Source organism: Ricinus communis, chromosome 9 (genome assembly GCF_019578655.1).
Source record: "Ricinus communis isolate WT05 ecotype wild-type chromosome 9, ASM1957865v1, whole genome shotgun sequence".
In the NCBI taxonomy this organism is placed as follows: Eukaryota; Viridiplantae; Streptophyta; class Magnoliopsida; order Malpighiales; family Euphorbiaceae; genus Ricinus; species Ricinus communis.
Genome location: NC_063264.1, coordinates 25091457 through 25111278, shown reverse-complemented (window position 1 = coordinate 25111278; position 19822 = coordinate 25091457). Strand labels below are relative to the sequence as shown.

At 33.1% G+C, this 19822-nt stretch overlaps 1 protein-coding gene across 2 annotated transcripts; it reads left to right on the top strand.

Annotated features, from left to right (window-relative positions):
- The first annotated feature begins 946 nt into the window (after positions 1-946).
- On the top strand, positions 947-17613 carry LOC8287686 (protein OSB2, chloroplastic). 2 transcript variants are annotated; one of them, XM_015725603.3, is made up of 10 exons: positions 947-1460; positions 2903-3041; positions 3310-3433; positions 13759-13847; positions 13972-14110; positions 14216-14319; positions 14417-14564; positions 16648-16712; positions 16853-17013; positions 17189-17613. In XM_015725603.3, exons 1-9 carry the CDS (start codon positions 1138-1140, stop codon positions 16982-16984), a joined length of 1263 nt encoding a protein of 420 aa, XP_015581089.2. In that variant the 5' UTR covers positions 947-1137; the 3' UTR covers positions 16985-17013; positions 17189-17613. The 2 variants fall into 2 exon arrangements, with proteins under 2 accessions (XP_015581089.2, XP_015581088.2); XM_015725602.3 differs by having other exon boundaries at positions 950-1460; positions 17161-17613.
- The last annotated feature ends 2209 nt before the right edge of the window (positions 17614-19822 follow it).

The window sequence follows — 19822 nt, the reverse complement described above, 5'->3', positions numbered from 1 at the left end:
CTTAATCCATTCACATAAATCAACTGGCTTTCAGTGTACTCCATGTCATACTATTGAAACAAGTTGTATTCATGACCCTATATCTCATATTTAGCTCAATAAAGCTTCATTGCACATAGAAAAATGTAAAAAATACTAAAACACACTCACGTTTGCGCGAGAACACCTCTAGAATCTCCTTCCTAAGTTATGGTCACTCCTAAACATGAGCAATATTGCTCGATTTCCACACTCACAAGTAGGTTCCCCTGCATCTACATCTCCTTCTATAGCATCAACAACTTTGACAAAGAAAGATTGGAAATAATAAACCCTAGACAAGAAGAGAAACAATAAACCAAGAAAGGAGTTGATGTGGATTGCCTGACGTGGAGATGTCGACCTATCTTTTTATTTGACATCGATACATGATGCTGCGTTATAGTGATGTGGAAGTCTGACATGGATTTAAGCTAATGGAATTCCAAACCGTTTATACGTGCCTAAACAGAAGGACTAACTTTTAACCAAATCAAATGGTATACGGTTTCAATGTCACTAATTGGAAGTGCAAGGGATCAATCCGAAAAAATATAAGAGTACAAGGAGCCAAATATGAGTTTTTCCTTAAAAAAAGTTAAATACCATATAACAAGAGATGAAATCCCTACTACTTTTCTTTTTATTGAACATCCCTTGTTACAAATATTAAACTTATATTTTGTGATTACATTCATTAGTTATTTCAAAATTAATGTTAAAATTTAGCCACTTAAATTAAAAAATTCATCAAATTAGTTGATTAGAATTCTTTCACTCGAGTCCAAAAATATTTTATTTCAATTATATAATAATTTTCATGTACTTCTAGTGTTCTATTTTAAGTATGTCTCACATAATAATTTATAAAAATATAATTTATTATATATGAAAAATATGCCTTTTCTTCTTGAAGATAAATAAATTAATATTCATAAACTATTTTTTAAAAGAAAGATACTTTTCTTTACCATTAAAAATTAGAAAAAAGTTCTCTATCTAAATATCAATGAGAACAAACATAATGAATGAAACCCGTAAACCCTTACCAGTAGCCAAAACCTCAGTGGAAGGAACTGAATGTGAAACCAAAAGGAAAAAAAAAAAAACAAAAAAGAAATGAATTCACTGTACAGAGCAGTCACACAATCATCAAGAAAATGCCCTCTTCGGTTCCTACTGCAATCATCTCACTCCATTTCTTCTTCTTCTTCTTCTTCCATTAGTAGTTCTGGCAGTGATAATAAAGTTGCGGTATCTAAAGAATCGTGTGATTGGCCTAGGCCTAAAGAGATTCCATTCCAGGCGAAGGCTTCGAATTCCGTGAATTTAACTGGATACGTAAGTGAGCCTATTCAGTTTCAGGCTTCACCTGATCACAGATTCTGGGCTGCTACTGTTATTTCTCAGCATCATCCTTCCTCTGATTCTCCTCATTTCTGGTACAATTTTCATAATAATAATAATAACAATAACAGCAATAATAATATTCTTTAATTTTTTTAAATATATTTTTAATTTTGATGTTCTTGTACTGCCATCATTTGTCTACTAAACAGGAATTAAGAAAGAAAAAAGCGATAAAATCCTATTCGAAGAATCGCAATTTTGTTCCCAATTTTGAAGCGTACCAAACGCGGCATTAGGTGTTTGGAGTCGTTCTTATAGAATGCATGCGATTGTTACACTCTCGGTGCTCTTAGTTTAATTTAGTTCTTTTATTGGAAAGGAATGGAACAATCGGGACTTTATTAACATTCATGATGGAGAATTTCCACCTTTTTATATATTGCAATTACTGTTTATTGGGTGCTTTTTTTACCCCATAATCCTGAAAGTTATGTGTGTTTCCCATTGTAGTTCTCATAAAATTCTTTATATTTTCATTTCAGTAGCTAAAATTGATCTTACTTGATTTTCAAAAAGAAATTTCAGGGAAGATATGATGTGGCATCATAGGCTTAGTATAACTTAATATGTTTATAATCTTTATTAATTTATTGTAGTATAAGGCATCATAGCTTAATAAAGATTTAATATGTCAATGATCTTAATTAATATTTAGTAGTATTATGCTTTATCGTATTTCACTAGTTCTCATAAAAATCCTTTTACTCACATTTAGTAACACTATAATTCGTTTTATCTGATTTCAGAAGAATTTCATGGAATTTATGATTTTAATTGATCTATGGTAGTATAATGCTATATTTTATTTCAGCTGGGTGTCTCTGAGAATCAAGTTAAAAAGGATTTCAATGTTATTAAAATCAAAGTACAGGATCTAAGTAGTACAATGGAACACGCTTAAAGTCACTGACTAAGTGAATTCACACCCCTTGTTTGTTTAGTGAATTTGGATATTCGTGTTGCTACAGATATGGTGACTTGGCTGGTATGATAAATGGAGAGAGCTTAATTGGTTTTGGATTTTCTTCTTCAAAATATTTGGCTGTTGAAGAGCCCTTGCAGCCTTTGGTATCTACATTGGTTGAAATCTGCATCATCCGTGAATAAGTTAATCAGAAACACTATGAAAGAACTTAGAAAATGCCAATAGAATCTGTTCTTCGAGTGCACTAGCTAATTCTATTGGCATAAGACAATCTTAAGTTGATACAAAATTCCTTTTTAGTTAAGTGCTAAAGTTTATCTCCTTTACTATATTGTTAAACAATCACATAATTTCCTTGTAGTTAAATTTTTTCTATTTATTTCTTTCTTAATCCTTAGTAGCATTATGCTTGTAGAATTGCCGTAAACTAGGGATTTTGAGTAATTTGTTATGGTTGATTTCGTTTTTCTAATGTATAACATTTTTATTGATTCACTTTGTTTATTGGTGCTATTTCTAAATTAGCTTCTTGATTTGTTAATATATCAGGATTCCTGTAATATTTGAAGGTGATTTGGCTCGTGCTGCTGCTTCCCACCTAAAAATAAATGACCATGTCCACATAGCTGGAAAACTAAGTGCAGATGCCCCACCTATTGATGTAACTCATGGTCAAGCCCAAGTTCGGGTAAGGTCATTAGTTAAGCATGGGAAATTAGTGTCTGTATTTTTGTTTGGGCATATACAATGACATTTACTTAGGTGTATACGTATATGGGTCTCTTGAGTTGGATAATCATTTTGATAGTTTGGTGAAGAGGGACCTGTTTGGACATGTGAACATAATTTCAGTAAGTTGAAGGGTAACTTGCATGTATATCTATGCATGTGTGAGATGCGCATATAGGCGCCTTTCAAATTATGTTTGAGTGACACTCAATACTTTATTATGCTAGATTATGGTACAAAATATCAACTTTATCCAAGGATCTTTTCCAATTAAGAAAAGCTGTGGGCATCAGCAGAAAATAGAAGATTTTGTACCCGAGCAACAAGAAAAAGAGCCCTTAAAGGATTCTGGTAACTTCATATTCTTTATTTTTCCATTCCGTCTTATGTTTTAACACCCTACCGTTGTGTTTTTTTTTTTTTTGGATATTTCATAAGTTATGGTATCATAGGCTTAGATAAAATACGATTTTAAGTTTTCATTGATGTTGCTAAAGATGCTTAGGACTTCGGATAATATTTGGGCTCAAAGGACCTCTTATAGGGCTCTTTTGGTGTTAGGAAATTCATCTTTTGGTTATAAGGGGTACTGCAGCAATCGTTTTAGCATTTGTTTGGCGCAAAGGAGTGTAGGGTAAGGTAAATGATTTATCTTAATCTTGTTTGAGAGTGTTTTATCATGGAAAGTAAAGTACATGAATATAAAGTGAGGAATTTGGAAATGCTATTGGTTGATGAAAAAGTGAGGATAATATTTGTAGAACATGAGTTATTGAAAGGTCACCAAATTATTTGTTTTGATATTTTTCACTATATAGGTTTCCTTAAAACCATGGAAAACCTTCTCTTAACCGTCTTCACTCTCTATAAAATGAGGATTGAAGGTTAGTTTATTAAACCTTATTTTTATCTTTGAAAAACTCATCCAAACAAAATATGAGTGGTTTGAAGAAGCTATCCTACTAGTAGCGTGTGCTTATGTCCTGCCTAGTCTATTTTCCTGTCCTCTCACCTTCCTCTTGACAAGTTGTCTACTTTCTTGAAACATGGTGAACCAAATTGATATTCCAAAATGCTCTCTATAAAATTAAAATTTAATACATATAAACACTCATATCATAATAACATACATAAAAGTACGAAGAAGAGGGACGAATAAAATTACTAAAAGGACCTTATAATTAGTGTTTTTAAGATTGGTTGATTTGGCCTTTTACAAATAGAATATAATTAATAGAAAAAATAATATATGGATAAAAATTGATTATAAATTAATAAATTAAAAGAATACAGTTAGGATGCTAAAAGATTATAAATTAAAAAAAAGGAAAAAAACAACGGGAAAAAGTAAGAAAAAAATTGATTCATTTGGTACCATTTCACTGCATTATCATCCCTAGAATGGAATTTTTTTACCGATGACATATGACTTGTTTTGCATATCTCTGGTCAATGAAGTACTTGGCTGCATGTACTATCACGTTATTATGGAAAAACCCATCAAGATCTGGATACGTTTTGCCAACATGTTGACCATTTGGGTCCATTATGTATATGACTTATAGACTTTAGTATAATTGGTACCTACTTTAGCAAATACTAAGTTAGTTTTGCATAGAATATGTTATTGTTAGCCTTGAATAATATATTCTGGATAACTATTAAATCAGTATTTTGCAGTGTATTGACTGTGGCTAAGGGTAGTCTGTTTTGTTTTGGGCTATAGTTATGAGAATGTGATTAAGCTTCGGTTGCGCTGAGATTTATTTGAACTTGGATTTTTTCACTTGCAATTGAGAAGTTGAAGACTCTTTTGGAGTCTATTCGGATAAGTCTCTTGACTTGAGTAGCTATTTTAATTGTAAATTTTTTCGTTATAAATTAATAAAAATTTGATTATCAAAACAAAAAAGCAGTAGAACTATAATTATAATAAAAAAATAATTAAATATTTAATTTATTAGAATAATTCAACTAATTATTAAAATTTATAAGTACTGAGATTTAAATTCGTTAACTAATTAATTACAAAACATGTTTATAATTGACAGGAGAAATTTGAAACAAATATTTCTTTAAATATTTAATGAAAGAGTAAAATATAAAATATAAAAAACAAATTAGGCTAAAGCTGAAAAAGAAATTTAAAATAGATTAACACTTCTGCTATATCATTATCTAAATTTAATATTTTTGAGAATTGATATGTTTCGTTGTGTTATGGTCGATAATATACGAATTTTGTGACAATATTGATAACTAATTTTATTAACAGCATATATTAAATAAATAAATATGATAAAAATAGAGAAGAAAAAAGATTGAAAGAAAAAGTATAAGTCAAGGTTTAATGTATATTAATAGATATTAATACGGTGCTAGATTGGAGGTTTAATGAAAGAAAAATTTGATTTAGTACATTGTAACTATGACACTCTAAAATAATAAAAGACTTTAGTTCAAATTTATTGGTTATTAAAAATTAAAATTTAGTGAACATTATAATTTATTTTTTATATTGAAAGTCTTTAATCTAAATTCAGTTGTTGTTCTAGCTGAACTAATTTAATTTAGAAATTATTAATTTTTAATAAATATAAAGCTATACTTTTTAGTTCTAAAATTTCTAACTAAAATTGTGTAAATCATTATTGCATATTCAATTGGATAGGTAATTATGTAACTGTGAGATTCTAAAAGAATTAAAAACTTTAAATAGTACTAATTATTAAAAAATTAAAATTTAGTTAACATTGTAATTTAAAGATTATAAAGATTATATAAATTAATTCTTAATGTTATAGATGTTGTATATGAAATAGGATTATGTATAGCAATTAGAAGATTAGTTTAATTAGGAGTCCTTAAATAATTAGGATTGTATGTAGTATATATGGATGTAACTTTATTGATTAATTAATATTTTAAGAACCTTTAGTCAAATCACATGGTATCAGAGCAGTGAAAGAATTCTGGAATTTTTTCTTCTCTTGCTGCCTAACAAAGCAACCAACACTCTATTTTTGAGTAACTAAGCTAGGGCGTCTCGGGTCCCCTTCCTCTAGTGGTCTGTTATTCTTATCGCCTGCACTAGAGGAAGCGCTGGCCGCCGACTGCCCTTCGCCTGAAGTTTCGTCGCTAAAGATCTTGCACGTGGACCACATGCGCCGCCGGAAGCCTTCTGCCACAGATCCATGCGCCGGCGCATGGAGGCGCATCCCTTGCCGGATTTTGCTTTGATTTATCTTGAACGACTCACCTCGACTTCTACAACCTGTTTGTACACCTCTTTGGGTCAGCATCAGTTGCTGTGCGGCACCTCTTTTGTTACAGGTTTGAAGTTTTCAGAAAATTTCATAGGCAGAATTTGTTTTCTATAGTTGGGCTTGTTTTTTGAAATATGGTTGACAAAAATGTTGTAGTGGTTTCTGATGTGGTCCTGATGATGTCGAAAATCACGGAACATAAACTTAATGCTACAAGTTATCTTGATTGAAGTAGAACTATTGAATTATATTTGCCAAGTATATCTATGGATAGTCATTTGACCGATGATCCTCCAAAAGATGATGCTAGACTGCCTTGGACGAGGGAAGATGCTCGTTTGCTTTTACAAATCCGTAATTCTATTGACAGTGAGGTAGTTGGTATGGTTACTCACTGTAGGAAAGTAAAAGAATTAATGAATTATTTAGAATTTCTATATTCTAGAAAGGGGAATATTTCTCGTATTTATGATGTGTAAAACTTTTGTAGGGTTGACAAAGGAGAAAAGTCTCGCACCAATTGTTTTATGGATTTTAAGAAAATATATGAAGAACTTAATATGTTGCTTCCATTTAGTAGCAATATAACTATTCAGCAGGCTCAACGTGAAAAGATGGCTGTTATGAGATTTTTAGCTGGACTCTCTTCTGAATTTGAGACTGCTAAATCTCAGATTCTTTTTAGTTTAGATATTTCTTCTCTACAAGATGCTTTTAGTAGAGTCCTTCATACAGAAAGTGCTTCGCCTATTCAGCCTAGTAGTGTTCTTGTTAGTCATAATGCTACATCTGAATCATGAAGACAACAATATAAGAGCAGGAATGGGATCTACCAACTATGATAAGAATACTAATACTCGTGGACAAGAGTCAGGAGAAATAGTGTCACTACTGTCATAAGCCAGGACATATGAAGAGGGATTGTAGGAGGTTGTAGAATAAGAAAATTTAGGCTGCCCATATTGCATCCACCACAGATACCTTTAAGAAGCCTGTGATGATATCTGCAGATGAATATGCAAAATTTGCCCAGTACCAAGAATCATTGAAAAATCAATCTCCTCCTGTTACTGCCATCGTCGTGTCAGGTAAACCTAATACATGTCTTGTTTCCTGCTCTTCAAAGTGAGTTATTGGTTCTGATGCTACATATTATATGACAGGTAATTCAAACTGTTTACTATCTTTTAGTCGCATAAATCTAGCTCTCCAGTTAAATGATAACTGTGGTAAACTAAGAACAGATGACAGAGAAAGTGACGGTGTTGGATTAATCATCCTAGACCCAATAACATAAGATGTTGACTCATCTTTGCGATGTTTTTTTATAACTCCTCCTGCTAAAGGTGCGATGGTCACCAATAGGGCCCTGGTCGGTCATTTTTCCGGGCCGGGATCGATAAGTTCTCCACCCGTTGGTGCCGTCCCTCGTGATTTTTTCCACATATGAGAGAAGGTTTTTGCCACCTAGGTCCCCAGTTTCGCTTGCGATGATGCAAATTACTAACGATTCCAGTTACCAGCTGTGACACCGAAGGCGCATGTTCCTTAAAAAGGCCTTGCTCCGCCCTTCCAATATTAAAACTGAACTAAAGGATATCTTGTGTGACAACATTATAGAGAAAGCGGTGCTTTCGTGTAATGCTATGGTTATTTACACCAGCTTTGATACACAAATTCCAAGATCTATGGCCTGTTCTGGAGTTATAACCCCTTTTAAAACACATTGTAGGTTGGATCACCCTTCTTTCCATGTGTTAAAACAACTTTGTCCTCAGTTTCAGAGTTTGTTTTCATTAAATTGTGAGTTTTATCAGTTGGTGAAACACCATCATCTTAGTTCAAGTCCTAGAGTAAATAAACGAGCTAGTGCTCCTTTTGAGTTAGTCCATTCAGATGTTTGGGGTCTGTGTCCAGTTGAGTCCAAAACTGGGTATAAGTATTTTATTACTTTTATTAATGATTACTCTCGTATGACATGGTTATATTTAATGAAAAATCGTTCGGAGGTGTTTTCTCATTTTTCTGCTTTTTGTGCTGAAGTTAAAACTCAATTTAATGTTTCTGTACAAGTATTGAGAAGTGATAATGCTAAGGAGTACTTGTCAGAATCCTTTCAAACTCACATGCTTCACTATGGCATTGTTCATCAAACTTCTTGTGTAGATACATCATATCAAAATGGGTTGCTGAAAGAAAAATAGACACCTTGAAACTGCAAGAGTTTTGTTATTTCAAATGAAGGTTCCTAAACCTTTCTGGGCTGATGCAGTTTCCACAACATGTTTTTTAATTAATCGTACGTTTTCATCTCTCCTTTAGGGTAAAACTCCTTATCATGTTTTGTTCCCAAATAAAACACTGTTTCCATTTGAGCCTAGAGTATTTGCGTGTACAACCTTTGTTCGAGATGTTCGTTCTTAGGTTACCAAGCTAGATCCAAAATCTTTGAAGTGTGTTTTTCTTGGGTATTCTCGTGTTCAAAAAGGTATAGATGCTAGTATCCTTCTCTTAATAGATATCTTTTGTCAGCTGATGTTACTTTTCTAGAAAATACACTTTTCTTTCCATCTACTTATCTAAGTCAGGGGGAGGACGAAGATTTGTTAATTTATTCAATTACATCTGCTCTTGATAAGTCTAAGCCACCTATAGTACAGGTTTATTCTCGACGATCAACCCTTCCAGATCCATGTCCTGAACTAGCTCCTTCGTCGTCAGATTCAGTCTTAGAGGATCTTGTTCCTTCACCATCACTACCAGTCTCTAACAATAATCTTCCTATCGCTCTTCGTATAGGTAAATGTACATGCATTTATTCAGTGTCTTCATTTGTGTCTTATAATCATTTATCATCCTCTTCTTGTTCTTTATTACATCTCTTGATTCTATATCTATCCCTAAGATTGTTAAAGAAGCTCTTTCTCACCCTAGTTGGCGTAAGGTCATTGAGGAGATGAGTGCTTTAGAGAATAATGGTACTTGGACCTTGGTCGATTTGCCTGTAGCTAAGAAGGCTATTGGGTGTAAATAGGTGTTTGTAGTTAAAGTAAATCCCGATGGATCCGTTGCCAGTTCGAAAGTTCGTCTAGTTGCTAAAGGGTATGCTCAGACTTATGGGATAGATTACTCTGAAACATTTTCTGTTGTTGCTAAGTTGACCTCTGTAAGGTTGTTCATTTCTATGGCGGCTACTTATGATTGGCCTTTTCATCAGTTAGGCATCAAGAATGCTTTTCTCCATGAGGATCTTCAAGAGGAAGTTTATATGGAGCAACCGCATGGCTTTGTTGCTTAGGGGGATTATGGAAAAGTTTGTTATCTTCATAAATCTCTATATGGACTAAAGCGGAGTCCTTGCGCTTGGTTTGGAAAGTTTAGTCAGGCAGTTGAGAAGTTTGGCATGAAAAAAAGTAAGTTGGATCATTTTGTTTTCTTCAAGCATTCTGCTACTGGTTTCATTTTGTTAGTTGTGTATGTGAATGATATTGTCATTACTGGAAGTGATTAAATCTTCTTTCCACACTCAGTTTCATACCAAAGACTTGGGAGTGTTGAAATACTTCGTGGGAGTTGAGGTAACAAAAAGTAAGAAGGGTATACTTTTATCTCAAAGGAAATATGTACTTGACTTGTTGTCTGAGATGAAAAAGTTGGGAGCTAAGCCATGCAATACTCTAATGGTTCCTAACTTACAGCTCACAAAAGATGGTGAATTATTTAAAGATCCTGAGAGATATAGGAGATTAGTTGGAAAGCTGAATTATCTCACTGTGACCTGTCCAGATATTACGTATTCAGTTAGTGTGGTGAGTTAGTACATGTCCTCACCAACAGTTAATCATTGGACAACTGTCGAATAAATTTTGTGCTACTTAAAAAGAACACCTGGGCAAGGAATATTGTATAGTAACCATAATCATACTAGAATTGAGTGTTTTTTAGATGCTGACTGGGGGGGATCCAAGGATGATTGAAGATCTACTTCAGGTTATTGTGTATTTGTTGGAGGGAATCTGGTTTCGTGTAAAAGTAAGAAATAGAATGTTGTCTCACGTTCAAGTGCAAAATCAGAGTACAGAGCTATGACCAAGTCTGTGTATGAAATAATATAGAGATATCAGCTTTTTTCAGACGTAGGTCTTAAAGCTTCAGTACCAGCAAAGTTGTGGTGTGACAACCAAGCTGCTCTCTGCATTCCGTCCAATCCTGTATTTTATGAATAAACTAAGCATATCGAGATTGACTGCCATTTCATTGGTGAAAAGATTCAGCAAGGTTTGATTTCTACAGGTTATGTGAAGACAGGAGAACAACTGAGAGATATCTTCACGAAGGCTCTTAATGGGACTTGGGTTGATTATCTTTGTAACAAGCTAGGCATGATTAATATCTATACTCCAGGTTGAGGGGGAGTGTTATAGATGTTGTATATGAGATAGGATCGTGTATAGCAATTAGAAGATTAGTTTAATTAGGAGTCCTTAAATAATTAGGATTGTATGTAGTATATATGGTGTAACTTTATTGATTGATTAATGTTTTAAGAATCCTTTAGTCAAATTACACTTCATATTGAAAGTTTTTAATTTTACTTTTAACTATTATTCAAAAAATTTTAGATGAAGTAATTTTAAAATTATGCTATTATGTAACACATTATATTTGTTTAGTAATTATTTTACTTTTTATATGTAAATATAGCGAGTCCAACTATTAAGTTTCACATGTATTGCATGTGAATAAAAACTAGAATATTAAAATGAAAGAAATCGGTTTTCCAATAATTTTTTACTTGACATTGTCAATCTATTTATGGCTCTAGTTATCCTTTTATTAAATCAATTATTGAATATGTTTTAATATAGTGTTATCTTATATGCAATAATTAAACTAACCAATTTATAAATGTTTATTACCATTGTATTATGATTTTTATTGATAGATTCTGATTTCTTATATTTATACAATAAACAAATTGGAATTTTTTTAAATTTTTTTTGATATTATTTATCTTGACAAGGTTTGCAATAGGTAATATGGGCATATAGTATTTAATAGAATTGATATAAAATAAATATCAATATCAAAGCAATTCAATTAATTAGTAAGAAAATAAATGGTCAACCAAGCATGGTTTATTGCATCACCTCTAACCCAAGTAAGAATTTTAAACAATGAAATGTTACTTGGTTGCTTGTATATAAATAGAATAATTCAAAAGACCCTTTTTTCTTTTTAAGAGTTCAATGTTGCTATATTGAAAATATGAGAGGTAAAGACTTTGTCATTATTTCTCCTGGTTCAATCTTGTCCAAAATTACCACGCCGGAAATGGGATGACTATTTTGTCTCGTTCTACATATGGTGCACATAAGATGGAGCAATTGTTTTTCTTATTCAGTCTGGTATCGTCTTGTCTTTTTCCAATGTTTTCAAGTCCTGTACCACCACAATATAGCCTAAAGGATGTTTCTGATGACTGATAGGAAAGTGCTAGGAGTGATTTGTGGGATTTAGGGTTTGTTTTGGTGTACTGATGGGATGAGTTCAGCGGCTGATTAGAGCAAAGACACGGGGTCATGAAATGAGTTTAGCTTTGTGAAAGAGGGTCTCAATAGATTAATTTTGATTGCATTGTTTGATATTCATGTGCAAAAGATACTTGGACTGGATGCAGAAGCAGGTTATAGGAATCCACAAACAGTGAGCAGAACTGAGTTGAAACTGTTTGGTTAGCAAATAAAGATTTTAATATAGAAAATAAAATGGATGGGACAGAAAAGGGAGTGGGGTGATGGGGATTTGAAATTGAGGTTGTAATAGAAGGTTTGAAATAAAAATAAAAATTTTCTATGTGGAGAACAAATGTCTGAAGAGAGAGTTAGAGAAGCTTACTGGCCAAGCTTGTTAGTCAAATTCGTTATAGTTCCATTACACATAATTCTCGTAGTATGGATAGGAATGCTAAATAGGAAAATTCTTTATGATTACTAATCAACTGACTTAGACTGATGGTAAATAAACTTTGGACAATTGGAATTTCAAATTAAAGTACATCACAGAAATTGTTGATATTTATAGTCCAGCCTCTACTTAATAGAACACACAACTAACTAAATCATTATTGATTTGATGCTTAGTTATTGTTGAATGAACCTATAAACCTGGTTCAACCTTGTCAAAGTCTCGGCATGACAAGATTAAATTTATGAAGATTGCTGCATAACAGGCTTTTATCATGTGATGTTTTCAACCTTTGAATCAATGACGTTGCCTCTTTAATCCCAGGCCGTCGGGCAGAATTACATCTTTATTCAAGACTGCATGATAGGGGGTCTTGAAGTCCTCAGATCACCATTAGTGCATATAAATCTTTCCTATATAGCGAGTTGTGCCCTCTGAAAAATTTTAAGATCTATTAATTATGATATGATTCTCATCATTTTGTTCTGAATTTTGAGTTATTATGGGGAAGTAGTTTTCTTGTTGTGTGGTTGAGGGTTCCTTTTTATGATAAGAAAGGGAAGAGATAGTGCTGTGCTTAAGTAACATCAATGTGGAGGGATGAGTTAGAAAAAGGCATGGGAGGAAGAGTGTCAAACGTCAATCTTAATCAGTCATCTGCACATGGCAGGTGATGAGCTGAGGGGAGGGTAGATATAGAATCTTGATTATGAATATGAGCACGTAAGCGGAGAGTATGTCTCTTAGTAATTGAGGATGGGTTAGATAAGAGTGAGTCATCATTCCAAGTCAAGTGGATATGATGGAAGTATAGGATATTGCTAGGTTTGCCAATGGTTTGTGCTAGCTAGTAGGTGATGTGAAGGGATTCTTATTTGTGATATATGACATGGTATATTGATACGAGAGTCCAAAGAGCAGCGAGCCAGAGAGAGAGACCCTTCAGAAGTGTGCCAAAAGGTCATCTCAAGAGGAAGCAAATGTATTCATAGTAACAATGGTAGCATGGCAACCATCGAGCTAATACCATGTGGCAAAATCCTAAATGGGTAACTTTTCTGATATTAGAAAGGTAGGATGAGAACCAAACATGTCTTGAGATATGAATTAACTTATCTGCTAACATTTGTCACTTTGACCCCACTAGGCTAATCCTCCCTTATCATTCCATTAATTACTTGTAAAACCAGCCACTAGTTCACAACTATTCCCTGCAACATATGTGTAAACAAAATTATGCCAATTTATTTTGATGCATTTATGTTTTGCATCTATTATTGTTCCGATGCAGTTATTATAATATGTGCACTTGAGCTTATGGGAGCTGGGATCCTGTCTGATGCATATTTTGTGAATGCATGTCTGTTTATTGCATATTATGAACTCTTTTCCTGCTACAGTCATTAGATTCATTTACTAATATTAAGATAACTTTTGTTGCAGGAATTGCAAAGGGTGATGAATATGTTGAACAGTCATGGAAGGATCTTTTGACATCACCCCATGAGTGGTGGGACATCAGATCACAAGTAGTAAGTAAATTTGCTGCTATCTCTCTCTATATCTCTTCCTCTCTCTAGCTGATGTCAACTCTCAAGGAAGGGTGAGGAAGAATGTGACTTCTAAATTGCTTGCGTTCTCTTCCTATTTTTGTAGGACAATCCAAAGGGTGCATCATTTGAGAGAAAGAAAAATGGGGAATTACTTTATATTGATCACGCCACACCCAAGTGGATCCAAGAGAAGCTAGAGGGTATGGCATTCGATAAGAAAACTACAGTGGAAGGTGGAAAAGGTAAACATTTTATAGATTGATGTTGGTGCTTCTTTAACTTTTCCTTTCTTAAATAATTTTATTCTCTGTAATGATTTACTAAATTATGACTAACTTATAATTCAGGTAGCATGATCAAAAATGGTGATTCTGTATTGAATTCCTGGAGAGAACTTGCCAGTGATCCAAAACAGTGGTGGGATTATCGAAGTAGTAAGCTTAATGGATTGGTGATAATTCCATCTTCTGCATACATCTTAAATGACTCATATATCAGCTGCTAACATAAAAGATCATTTCCTAAATTTAGCGTTTTAATGTAAACAGGTAAATCCAAAACATCCTGATTTTAAACGCAAGGATGGTGGTGTAGCTCTGTGGCTTAATAAGGCACCAAGGTGGATTTTGTCAGAACTTGAAAAATTGGAGTTTGATGTGCAAATTCCTAAATCAAAACAAGTGAAGCAGCATAAAGGTAAAAAGAGAACTTTCTAACGTGTAAAAGATCTTAAATTGCACAGTAGATAAAAAACCATTGCTTGTATTTTTTTTTTCTTTTTTCATTTTCCATGTTGAAGTAAAGAAATAGCAACAGCATACAATATTTAGGTTTATCCCTTGCATTGCTTTAATATAAGGTCATAGGAAAACCAGAGGTATTTTGAATGTTCCTGCAGGACTCACAATTGTGTCTGTATCATCTCCATCTTATATACCAATGGGCTTGAACAAAATTGAAATTAGTTGAGCCTACCTCCATATGAAAGCATACCAATATCTAGACCTTATGCACCCTATCCTCTGAATACGGCCATAATGTCAAGAGGTCCCATGATTGGCATATGAAATCAATTATAAGATTTGGTTATGATGTTATATGAAACCTTACTATTATTTAGAGGTTTAAGTGTACATTTTCCTCAGTAGGAGCCCAAATCTCATTAGGTGCGAAGATTGGCATATCTAATCAATTATGTGTATGCATTTGGCTACGGTGTTTGTCACCATTTAGATGGAGAACAGCTTCCACCCCTGTTGCCTTTAGATTCTTAAACTTAACAGAGTTTTAGTTTAATGGCAGAAGGGAGGAGAATGGAGGGAATCACTTTCTTCATCGTGTTTGACACTCAAAATTTCTTAGGAGGGGGAAGGGAAATGAAACAATTTACATCCTTTGAGGTGAAATCATACATTGAGGATGGGAAGAGCCTTTCTTGTCTTCCTCTTATAGCCTCACTAGCTATTTATAGCACATACGATGCCCATAATTGTATTTATGAATACAAAACTTTCACACAAATTGAATGTTTTCTACTTGTAAATATTTAACTTTTACACAAGTTAAATTATAATTATAAATGATACGATACTGGTAAAATTCTAATTTCTAAATAAAAAAAGTTATATGTTATAGATAGAATGACTATTCTACTGACAAGCCAAAATTGAGTTGTTGTGTAGGGCTTTCTTTCCATGGTTCTAGTTACCCTCCCCCTCTTACCTACTGAAGCAAAAGCAAACTTAGAAGAAAAGCCTTCCTTCCTGTTGTTTTAATCTATATGTGTAAAGACTTTCTCATCCCATCCGAGCCCTTCTCAATGCCCGACAGCTTGTCAGGCTAGTAACTATTTTATAGGTTATAAACATAAAGCTATAATTTGGTTGAACTTGGAGCAGAAAAGACAGGATTTGGGAGCTGAAATTTGTAGTTATTTGCAAGTTTAAGATCAGTTAGTAGAAAAAAAAAGTAAGGGAGCTCAAAAGATTCTAGGCATCAGGCTTAGTTGTCCTTGGGGATTAGACCCAAGGTTCCCTTTGGCATCAGACCTGGCGTTGATTTATAGTCCAAAATAGTATGATTGCTAGAAATTTTGTTAATTGCATCAGAAGTGAGTAATTAGCAAAACAATGATGGACTTTTATAGACCCCAAACTACTACTAAACCCTTATTGGAATCTAAAAATCTTTGAATTTGGTGTCGAAATAAAACTAGAAGGAAATAAACTATTCTAAACCAATAATGACTTAAATAAGACTTGCAATAAAAAGTAGACTTCTAAAACCATTTAGACTGCTGTTCTGGAATCTGATTTATGGAAATTATCATGCTTGTAAGACCCTAAAAAGACTAAAAAGTAAGTAATGTTCTAACAATTCTCGTTTAAAATCTAGACTATACTTCTATTAGTGAGAGTTGTCTGTGTCATAACTGTGTCAATGGGGGCTGTTGAAGTATTTAAGCAGGAACTTGGGAGTCTTGGGGATAGTGACTTCTATAATGAGAGTTGTCTGTGTCAACTGTCAATGGGGACTTTTAAAGTATTCAAGCAGGAACTTGGGAGTCTTGGGGCTAGTGGTGTGATTGTATGATATCTGGACTATATGTTGTGAAAGGTTATAATAATAAATTCAGAGGAGTGGCTTTCTAGCATGAAACCCAAACTATGCTTCTTTTTTTTAATTCCTGATTTTACTTAGTTATCTTTGAATTATCTGTTTGTTCTCATCTTTTTCTGAAGTTCTCTAACTGTAACATATACATACTGGCTCATTTCAGGGGATGCAAATTGGACAGACTTGGTAGGTCACCCTAATAAGTGGTGGGACAACAGATTAAATAAGGTAATTCTTGATGATAATTATGAATGTGGTTCTTTCGTATGTGGTGTTTTTCTTCTTTTTCTTTCATTTTTTTTTTTTTTTTTTTTTTTTTTTTTTTTTTTTTTTTTATAAAACCTTTCCTGTCTGTTCATTATGTTTAGAAAAATGAGAGATACCCCGACTTCAAGCACAAGGAGACTGGTGTAGGACTCTGGCTCAGTAACTCACCAACTTGGGTGCTCTCGGAGTTGCCACCCATGAAGGGTGATAAAAATGCTGCTACCAGCAATTAGAATACGATGCTTTCTTAAGCCAGGGAAAGGTGGGTACAGTTTGTTAATGAACTTGTCAGGTAGCTTTGTTGATGCCTTTCTGCTTACGTTTCCTTTCACAATATTCTTGCACCCTTTTTCTTTCACAATATTCTTGCGCCCTTCTTCTTTTTTTAAGAAAAATATGGAATTTACAGATCATTCTGATGATGTTGCATAGGACAGATGGCTGCCTTCGGCTTCCTCTGCATCATTATCTGTTTAGCATCCGAGTTAGGAAGCTTTCAGCTTTTGAATTGGTGACATGGGATGGTGCCATATATATCTATATATAAGGAATTCCTCTCCTTATTTTATTTTAAACTCATTTTCCTTTCTCCGTAGAGCTCCCAATATGAGGAAATTCCATGATTTTTTTTGTTTCAATTGTGGTATTAGCTTTTTTGTTCTCACGTAGAGTATTTTTGTAGCAGAAGTAAGGTAATTGTGCATGAGCTTCATTTTCATCTTCTTCCCCTGTAACTGTAAGCTTAGTCTCAGTACAAACAGACTTGGATTTTAAGCCCAAGCTCAAACCTGTAATGTCTGCCGAGCCCAGTTCGGACCAACACGATCTCTATTATTGGCAATTTATGTTTATTGTAAAAGCATTAAGTGTAAAAAATTACAGAAATAGAATTCTATTTACATAAAAAAATTTATCTAAAATATTATGATAAACATTTAATATAATTCATATATGATAATATTATTATAATATTTCGCTTTAGATGTCTATTACAATGAATATGGCTCGTTAAAATTTTATTAAGAAAAGTTATATGAAAAAAAATTGTAGTGAAGAAAAAATAGTATATTATTCATGTAGAAATTTACACTATAATAATATCTTGCTAGAAACCTTGCTAGAAAAACTCAATGGGACGAAACCTAATCTAAGGAAAAAAAAGTGAAGTGCATCAAAATTTTTTGATCATCAAAACATGATTTCTAGCAAAGGTCTTTTAGTCGACACATGCTAATTTTGTTCATCTTCAAAAATTATTGTAGGAATTGCTTTTGTAAACAAATCTGCCAAATTGTCAGTAGATCGAATTTGATGAATATTTAAAACACTTAGTTTTTTAAGCTCATGAGTAAAAAAGAACTTTGAAGAAATGTGCTTGATTCTATCTTCTTTAATATATCCTCATTTGAATTGGATAATACATACAATATTATCTTCATATTGCACTGTTGAACTTTCTTTATCAAATGGGAGATCATCAATTTCTTTGATATGTTGAATTATAAATCTTAATTATATGGCTTCTCTACTAGCTTCGTGTATTACCAATATTTTAGCATGATTAGATGATAATACAATTAGAGTTTGAATAGTAAAACGCTAAGATATAGCAGTGCCACCATATGTAAACAAGCAACCCGTTTGTGATCGATTTTTATACGGATCAGATAAATATCCAACATCTGCATGTCTAATTAATTCTGACTTCGAGTCTTGTAGGTAAAATAAGCCTATATCTGATATACCACGTAAATAACGGAATACTTGTTTCACACCTTTCTAATGTCTTTGAGTTGGTGAGGAACTATATCTTGTTAGTAAATGTTATATCAGGTCTTATACAATTTGCAAGATATATCAATGCTACAATAGTAATGAGATATGATACTTATTGACCAAGTATTTCTTCACCATCTTTCTGAGAACGAAAATGATCATTTTTCACATCCAGGTGTCTAACAATCATAGGAGAACTCATTGGATAAGATTTATCCATTATCAAAACGTTTCAATATAAATTGACTAATGAATAAAAATTTCTTCAGATAAATGTTCGATCTGCAGGTCGAGCAAAATTTTGTTCGTCCCAAATCTTTCATTTCAAATTTACTTTTTTAAATAATTTATTATTTTTGTCAACTCTTCAAGAGTCTTAATAATGTTTAAATCATCAATATAAACTGCAATTGTAGCAAAATTAGAATTTGTTTTCTTAATGAAAACAAATGGACAAATTAAATTATTAGTATGTCCTTGCTTCAAAAAAATATTCACTTAGGCGGTTATACCACATTTGTCAAGATTGTTTTAATCTATACACGGGTTTTTGTAGCCTAATTGAATATATTTCTCGAGATCTTGAGCTACATGCTTCAGGCATATATTGTCCTTTAGGAACTTTCATATAAATATCATTATCGAGTGATCCATATAAATAAGCTGTAACAACATCCATAAGATGCATATAAAATCGTTCTAAACTTGCTAAGTTAATTGAAAATCTAAATGTAATTGCATCCACTACTAGGGAATAAGTTTCTCCATAATCAATGACAGGTCTTTACGAGAATCCTTGTGCTACAAGTCGTGCTTTGTATCTTACAGTCTCATCTTTCTCATTGTTTTTACGTACAAAATTTCATTTATAGCCTACTAACCTAATATCTTCAGGTGTCAAAACAATGGGTACAAAGACTTGACGTTTTTCTAATGAGATTAATTCTGTCGGGATTGCATCTTTCCATTTAGGCCAATCATTTCTTTGTCAACATTCAATGACGGATTTAGGTTTAATGTCTTCATTTTCTTTTGCAATATCAATTGCCACTGCATATGCAAATACATTATCGATAATAGTTACTGCATGTAAAATTGCATGTCCTCTACCAATTATTAGGAGATTTATTTTCATAAGCATTGGGGGGGGGGGGGGGGGGGGGGGGGTGTCAATAGGACATAAGCAGTACATTCAAAAACTCTCAAATTGGATTTATGATAATTAATTGGGCTGATGCGAATAATAGTTACTGCATGTAAAATTGCATGTCCTCTACTAATTATTAGGAGATTTA